The sequence below is a fragment of the Aegilops tauschii genome, chromosome 7 (assembly GCF_002575655.3).
Source record: "Aegilops tauschii subsp. strangulata cultivar AL8/78 chromosome 7, Aet v6.0, whole genome shotgun sequence".
In the NCBI taxonomy this organism is placed as follows: Eukaryota; Viridiplantae; Streptophyta; class Magnoliopsida; order Poales; family Poaceae; genus Aegilops; species Aegilops tauschii.
The window spans coordinates 650,392,071-650,400,919 of NC_053041.3; the positions used below are offsets into that span (position 1 = coordinate 650,392,071).

General features: G+C 45.9%; 1 protein-coding gene across 1 annotated transcript; it reads left to right on the forward strand.

Moving 5' to 3' along the window:
• The first annotated feature begins 3,092 nt into the window (after positions 1-3,092).
• LOC109764198 (uncharacterized) lies at positions 3,093-5,925 on the forward strand. Its single transcript, XM_020323048.4, has 3 exons — positions 3,093-4,930; positions 5,291-5,381; positions 5,502-5,925. Exons 1-3 carry the CDS (start codon positions 3,149-3,151, stop codon positions 5,699-5,701), a joined length of 2,073 nt encoding a protein of 690 aa, XP_020178637.1. The 5' UTR covers positions 3,093-3,148; the 3' UTR covers positions 5,702-5,925.
• Positions 5,926-8,849: the final 2,924 nt, after the last annotated feature.

Here is an 8,849-nt window from a genome sequence, read left to right on the forward strand (position 1 = left end):
GTTTGCTTATTGCGATCTAGACAAATGTTCATTGTAACTTGCCACAAATGTTGTATGTAACTGCTATCTTTAATAATGTTATGTGTTGGGTTTATTCGCTTGATCTGGTTGGTTCTGATAAGGGTGCGTTCAGGTTACTATCTGCGTTCAACCTCGTTAGCTTCGATTGGATGGAGGACATGGCTCGAGGTAAGCATTTCCGGTTCTGGGTACTTGAACGTCAGCTTATCTCGTCTCTGAGATCTTATAAAATTCTGAATATGTATGGTCACTGTAATCTGAATACTGCCTTAATTAGGTGTGTGATACGTGGATGCATCACTAAGAAGATACAAGTCTATGGGGCATCTTTCTAAGGGAATTTGATGTAAGTGCTCTTATTACTGTCTTATGCAAGCTAATATTTTTGCTATCAAAGTTGTGTTGTAAGAACCGATGATTGGATCCTCTAAATATCATTGTGTCACTGAAACAGTGATCTTTTCTCCTTCTACTAGAATAACTGACTATTGTTGCACAACCTGCATCCTTAAGCTATTCTGTTATTTTAGTTTTTTTTTCAAACTGAGGTTAATCCCCTTCGCATTCCACAGCAGTGTGTGTGTGTGTGTGCGCATTCGCACAACTTCCTTCGAAAACAATGCTTTGTCATGCTTATTTTCATTGGCCGTGTTACGAGTGCAGGATTCGAAGAATTTCCAGTCGGAAATCAATGGGAACATTAACTTCAACTGGGAAAAGTTGCTACAAAATAAGGTCAGAGTCATAACCTTGGTTGAGCACATTCGTCGTTAATATCATGCATGCATAAAGATGATGCCTATAACCCAATATCATTATTCTCCCGCTCATACTGTTGAAGTTAGCCAAACAGATGTTTTAAAGCAAAGGCACGTGATGAGATATATATTTGTTGCAATTGGTAGCTGAGCACAGGCTGTCCACATTCTTGGAAAGGATTAGAATGTATTACATGAGAAATTTTTATATTACTTTTATGGGTGATGGGAATGGTAACATGTTTTCTTAGCTCCTTAATTTGTGTTCTTCTGCTTGTGTCTCTGTGGTTTCAAAATATTTAATCTTCTTCCACCTGATTTACCCATGGTGATAGTCGTTGACTTGGCGCTTCACATGAAAGTTCTTGAAACAGACTTTCATCTCGCTTTACAAATAAAGCACAAACCGACGAATGATAACAAGGTGGTGAATAAATCCTGTTACAATTAAAACCTTTAAAAAAACATTCGAGCGAGTAATGGGAACGCTACCAACTCAAAGTCAAGCACCCGGTTTCACATGAATAATTCTTGATATTAACATATAAATAATGAATTTAATGTTACAATTTTGAAACCTACTTAGTTTGGCATCTATTATCTGCCTTTGGGTTATCAAGGAAAGAAAATATTATATTCATTATTTTAGGTATTCTTCTGGATTACTCTGACCTACATCAGTGGTGATATTTACTTGCAGGAGCTGGCTGTTAATTCAGATTAGAGGAGCTAGCAAAATATCTTAAGCTTCTTGGCAGTGGTTATGGTTTTATATACACTTAGGTACCCTGTACTGTAATTTTTTTTATTTTGTAATCTGACTTTTCTCATGCGGCATGTCATTCCAGATATATAGCTGTTGAATTTGCTTTTATCTGGAATGGGACAAATCTGAAGTAGATTTCTGCCATAGAAAAAAAATCTCTAAGGTATGTAGGTTAACCTGTTGTTGGTATGTATACTGTACACAATTGATGGCCTTTACCCAAATAATAAAAGGCACATATTTAGAAGTATTTTTATATCTTTTGTGCAGGTGGGGATCGGGATAGCGATAGAGAAATGGTGTACATGGTGGCTGAGAGGCAGGGGTCAAAAGAATACATCCACATTTCTAACTACGTGGTGCGCACATACTTTGTTTATTTATATTTATATTTTTCAAAATAGTATGAAGGAATGGCATGTGTCATCTGTTCCATCTGATTTGACAACGAGCATTGCAGCAATACATGATACGTCTTAGAAACTACTAAAAAATTGTAATATATCTGTGCATTCTACCCTGCCAAGAGTTTTGCTTATTTTGGCCCTTCCATCCACTGAATTTAGAAACACTTTCAAAACTAGACCAGTTTCAGAATTCACGCAAAAAAATGCTATATTGAGCGAAGATACTGCCTAGAAAGCCTGGTGTTAAGAAAGAAGATATTAAGAAAACTTTGTTGTTCTTCTTGTCATGGTGAGGCGTGCATGCATTCACCACATGGGGACTTGACGGCGCCAACAACCACTTGGGTGGCTGTGCCACCCGCGCAGAGAGGGGTTTTGGATTTGGGGTGTTGTAGGTCTGTAGGATTTCAATGGTGGCAGTGCCGAGGGTCTAAATGCTGAGAGGTGATAAATGGTTGGTGAAGGAGGTCACTTGTGTTGCTATTAGATGTTATTGGACATGAGATTTGGGATATAAGGAGATATTTGGCAACCATTTTCATAGTAGCCACGTATGTCGCTCATGGAACATGGGTACGAGTGGAAGAGCACTTTTTTTGTTGCGCTTAATGAATGAGCACATAATTATCCGTGTTCTTTTGTGGTACATATGTTGTGCTTGACGAATAAGCACACAAAGCAATCAATTGCAATATGTGTGTTCTTTTGCTCCGTGGCAAAGCACGGGCAATCAACTAGTACTCCCTCCGTTTCTAAATATAAGTCTTTGTAGAGATTTCACTATGAACCACATACGGATGTATCTAGATGCATTTTAGAGTATAGATTCACTCATTTTGCTCCGTATGTGGTCCATAGTGAAATCTCTCCAAAGACTTATACTCCCTTCGTTCCTAAATACTCCCTCCGTCCCATAATATAAGAACGTTTTTGACACTAATATAGTGTAAAAAACGTTCTTATATTTCGGGACAGAGGGAGTACTTGTCTTTCTAGGCATTTCAACAAGTGACTACATACAGAGTAAAATGAGTGAATCTACACTCTAAAATATGTCTACATACATCCATATGTGATATTCATTTGAAGTGCCTAGAAAGACAAGTATTTAGGAAAGGAGGGAGTAATAGATAGTGGATATTTCTCACACTGAAAAAGGGGTAGACAGGCGGCGGGGGCAGTGGTGGGGTGGGATAATGGCGGCCGCGGCGGCATCCTCCTCCGCCATTTCTGCCCTCCCTTCTCCTTCCTCCTCGCAGCCCCTCTTCCTCCTCCTCCTCTCCAGGCCGCCGACACCATCCCGCCTCCGCCTCCGCCTCCACCTCCACCTCCGACACACGCACCTCCTCCCCGTCCGATCCCGCCCGCATCGAGCCTCCACCTCCACCCGCTGCTGCTCCTCCTCCGCCGCCGCGTCCTACAACGGCTGGGCCGACCTCCCTGCCGCCGACGACCCGCTGGGCCTCCCCTTCCTCCGCATCACGCAATCCCTCGCCGCCGCGCCCTACGGCCTCCCCCTCCTCCTCCTCCCCGTCGCCGCGCTCTCCCTCTCCCGCCTCCCGCCCGCCCCGCTCCTCGCCGCCGTCTTCGCCGCCGGGTTCGCCACCGCCAGGCACCTCGCCCCCGGCGCCCCCTCCAGCCACCGCCTCGCCGCCCTCCTCGCGGATCTCGACGCCCGCCTCCTCTCGCTCAAGGACCGCCTCCTGGCCGACGACGACGGCGGTGACAAGGGCCGCCCAATCCTCGAGCACCTCGACCGCGCCCGCGATGCGCTCCTCGATTGCGCGGCCGTGGCGGCGGCGGCCGGCCCTGACCAGGCCAGCGGCGGGGACGCCGCGCTGGGCGAGGTGGCCAGGGAGGTCGCCGGCTACGTCGGGGGCTGGGCCAAGGCCGCCCTGCGGGAGCTCAGCTTCGCCTCGCCGCGGAAGAAGCCCGCCAAGGCCGTCGCCCCTGATGCCGCCGCCGCCACCACCGCTACGGCCGATGCCAAGAGTAATTCAGGCTCTGGTGTAGCTCATGCCCAGCAAGGGGATGGGGAACACGAGCCGGCTGATTCAACGGCCGCCGGAAGTGCCCGGCCGCTCGACATGCTGCCGTTCGATGGCAAGGATGCTGCTGCCAATGGGTTTGAGGATGCCGGGTTCAGTTCTGAGAGTGGGCAGGAAGACGACGACCGGCTGGAGAGGCTGGTGTCCAAGCACAGGCATGGCCACGGCAGCAGGGTGCGAAATGATGGTCCCTTTGAAGAAGGCGGCAGGTTCGCCGCCGCTGAATCCGCCGAGTCCTCTTTGCTGGAGAGGACGCTCGAGATCCGGGACAGGTCGTACAGGCTGAAGATCGAGCGCCGCGACGGCGGTGAGAGCCGAGCGAGTGGAGCACGGGGGATGCCGATTGATGAATTTGTGGGCAGTGGCGCCTCCAGTGTTGATGAGCAACCACTTACAGATGATGATGAGGGTGGTGGTGCTGCCATGGGTTCAGACGCTGAAGAGTTCAGCCGCAACGTTAAGGAGGCTGCCGAGATCTTGAGGAAGGCGAGGGAATGCATGATGGCCAGGGACGACGAAGAGGCCGCGGACGCGTTGCTGTATAGGTCAGCAAGGCTTCTGTCCACCGCTGTTGCATTGAGACCGACAAGCTTGGTGGCGGTGGGTCAGCTAGGGAACACCTACCTCCTCCATGGGGAGCTCAAGCTCAAGATTAGCCGAGAGCTGAGGACGCTGCTTTCCAACAGTGGGGCATATCTGAATGGAAGAGAGCGTGTCTCACAGTCCAGGAAGCTTGACAGAAGAATCCTTAACAGAGAGAGCATTTCGTCCGCGCTAGTGGGCGTTTGCGAAGAGTGTGAGAGCCTCCTTGTTGAGGCTGGCAGAAGCTATAGGACGGCTGTGTCAATTGATTCGGGCGACGTCAAGGCGCTGTACAATTGGGGACTGGCGCTTATCTTTCGTGGCCAACTGCTTGCCGACATCGGACCGGTATGAGCATCGACGTTATTATACAGTATGCACATGCTCACATAATGTATACCACTTATCTCACATAACAAGTTGATGTCGTATTTATCATCTAGCTATAACAAGTTGATGTCGTATTTATCATCTAGCTAATGATTTGCATAATGTATAATTACTGCTGCTAGTTACCCTGTGATGTTGGTAAATGAGAATGATAAACACCTATTTTTGTTCTGTTGCAATCATTTAATACAGTGCAAACAGCCTAGAAACTCAGAATACTAGGCATCAGTCAAACAAATTATGAGAATGTAACATGCCGCTAACTATTTAGTTTTTTTGGTTATTTGTGACTTACTGTGAAAAGAAAAACTGATGCAGGAAGCAGCAGTTGATGCTGATCGGGTGTATTTGGCTGCAATCGATAAGTTTGATGCCATGTTATCCAAAAGCAACACTTATGCTCCAGAAGGTTCGATGCTGCTCTGTATTTTAGCCTGAATTTCCCTACAAGTTTTAACATGGATACTTCATTTCCTACCTCGTTGTTGGTTATGTATGATGCTCACATGTAAGCAATGTGGCGTTGCAGCTCTCTACAGATGGGGCAGCGCGCTGCAGCAGCGATCCCAGTTGCGGTCCCGGAACAACAAGGAGAAGATAAGGCTGCTGGAGCAGGCAAAGAGTCTGTTTGAAGACGTCCTGTACGTAGAGGGCAACAACAAGATGGTACGGGAGGCTCTGTCGTCGTGCATATCAGAGCTTAACTACCATGGACGATGGCTACAGTGAATTGGCATTTATTAGTCGTGTGCTGTATTAGGATTGAAGACAGAGATGAGTGGAATAAGATGAAGCGAGCTGTATGTATGAAGGATACAGAAATCCTTTACTACGACGAGAAAGTCGCTCCTGTACAATTTGACTTGAAGGCCTATCATTTCAACAGGAAGGAAGAACCTTTGCAGATGAGCTTTGCATATGAATAACAAGGATCCCAGAATTAGTTTAAGAAATTGCACACAAGTTCCAGTCTATGATTGGCGGATTATTTGTTTGATACTGATCATCAATTTCATCATGCATGCAATTTTGACAGGTTCAGAATTTAGAAGCTATGTGAGCTTATGTTGTCTCCTTTCTGTCTGCGGCCTCTGCTCTTTATGGGGGGAGCTGCTGAGAAGATTGTGTTCTTGTCAACTCAACTACTTCTGCCTGCAGTGCCAATGTCAGGTTGGGAAATCAGTGCTGCAACCAGACCAGCATTTTCTGCAAGAGGAAGCTCCGTGTAGTTGTAGTTCCTCATCGTGGACATCTTTGAAGCCATCATGCCAGTCAGGACCAGCAGCCATTACTCCGAGGATGATATTAGGGTTTGCCTTCTTACTCTGCTTCCATTCTGCACCTGCCATACTTAACACCGTCGCAAGGGATCGATGCCCCTCTGTGATGAACATGTTCGGGGTACTTGTTTCCAAAACCGACAATGTACGTAGCAGTGGGTTCTTGCCTAAACTGTAATCAAGCTGCAAATTGAGTTATCATCAATTTATTTATATTCATGCTAAGTAATGTAGGATTACTGAGAAAAACATAATAACCCTTAAATTTTACCTGTGACCTCGCAAAGCCTCGGAGGGCTTGCGTGGTGTAGAAATCAGGTCCACAACCCCACCCTGGCGTGCGTGCGGCGTCGAGATATGGGCATACAAAGAAGCAAGGAAAGCCGCATTGACAACATACTGAAGCTGCCTAGGCCCTCCCTGGTTGAGCTGTGTCAGTCCTCCTGCAAAAACATTCCATTGCTCAGTATCAACTTGGGGGCAGGTGGAGCTGGAGGGCCGACGTAGAGGGAGAAGAACTAGCTAGCAACCTTTGGGGAAGTTGATGAACGGCTTGAATACTGGCAGATAGGAGCACATACATAGCATTGTCATTTTTGGCCTGGAATCTGCTCAACATTTCTTCGTAGGGGTACCCCGGGCCGAGGAGGAGCCACAGCCTGTCGAGAGGAAGCCGAGATCCTGGGAGTTTGTCATCCCAGTAGAATAGACTTGGAGAAGCACCAGCCGGAGGAGGAAGAATGGAGTGGAGGTAGGTGTTCCCTGTGGCCATACATCTAGGCACCACTTCTCTGCCCAATTCACATGAGCTGCTTGGTCTGCTTGTCCTTGGTACATTAAAGCTTACTCCCTCCGTCCGGAAATACTTGTATATTCTTTTGAGAATCTCTGATTCCATTACAAGTATCATTCCTCACCTTGCTAGCTCAAATCACCCACATGCCACTCCAAGCAATATCTTTACATTCATGTGGAAATCCAGGAACGACAAGTTATATCAAAGAAGGAAAAAAGAAAACTCCTATACATGTCTTTTACGCAGCACAAGCAATCACAAATTGCTTTTCTCTCGACGAGAAACTAATATCAGGGAGGGAGCAAACTTAAGGGGTCGCCGAAAGTCAGAAAAGAAATGCAAGGCACAATTTTTCTCATGCAGGGATCAACAATGGACATGTTCAAGCTGCCTACAATAAACATGATATTCACATATGCTGCACTACAAGGAAGAAACAAGACTCCTCAACCAGGTTGGAAGCAGGGCTAGGAAGATGATAACAGGTTGGAAGCCAAAATCACAGTTGTATGTTTCCAAATCACTTGAGCTCTTCAAGCGGAAGCTCAGGGTTTAAAACGTGCAGCTACTTGCGCCTTCAGCACCTTCAGGGAACAGCCATTCTCAGAGATAACAAACCTCTAGCAACTTTGGCAGCAAAACCAGATTCAGTTGGTCTATAAACATTGAAGCTCACACTTATAGCTCAGCTGGCGATCAAATCAGGAAACTGTAGCTAGTCCTAGATTTAGCCGCGACAATTCTGATCATTATGTCCCTTGATTCAGATTATCACAGATGTACTACAATTACAGGGAATTGTAATGCTTCATGTAAACTGTATGTAGATTATGATTCGGCTCAACTTCTGGCCGTGTTGGTGTCTCCTTTTCAGATAGGGTGTGTCTAGGTCTCAGTCGACTGAGACTTAACCAAGTCTCACTTAAGTGATATAGTATATGAGAAGAAAAAGAAAAAACTGAAAAGAAATTTTTGTACGAATCTTAATGCAAGATCAATGGAATATAACATCGACTGAGACATAACGAAGTCTAAGTCGACCGAGACGTAGCAAAACTGTTTCAGATAATATAAGCAGACTTGCCATGTTGGTGTTAACCCAAACCTTCCATTTTTATCAATGACAACACACAATAGGCATAGGTGAAGGAACCCTGATGTGATCCAGGAGTGCATGTAGATTACTAAGCGTTAATATTAAATGGTGTGACAATCTTGGTGCCACATATTTGTCAGCTAACCCAGTTTTTCATGCTAGAACAAAGCACATTGAAATTGATTTCCACTTTGTCAGACAAAGAGTTGCTAACAAGCAACTGGACATTCGGTTCATACACTCTAAAGATCAGGTTGCAGATGGATTTACAAAAGCATTGCCTACAAAGACTTTTGAAGAATTCAACATGTCCAAGTTGTGGTTAAGGGAGGGTGTTAAACATGCTATGCGACTACTTGGAGATCAAGTCTACATGAGGCTGTTGCATCAGAGATAGATAGGTTGTTAGAGTTGATATTTATCCTTGTAACCGAATATATCTATTCTCCTTTCCTTGTACCTCAAGATTGTAATCTCAACCATCATGTACGCATATCCCAGGGATCAGCTCCTGGTTATTTAACACGAACCCGTCACCCTCAGTAGGGTAAGACGTTCTTGCAGTTTCCACATACTGAACCACCCACACGCTCTCTCACACACACATGGACACATACATCCCTTCACATGAAAAGCGGCATGCTCTATCCCTCGCTCCACTTCTCTCTTCTAGTCAAAACTCAAGCACAAAAGATAGAACAATCT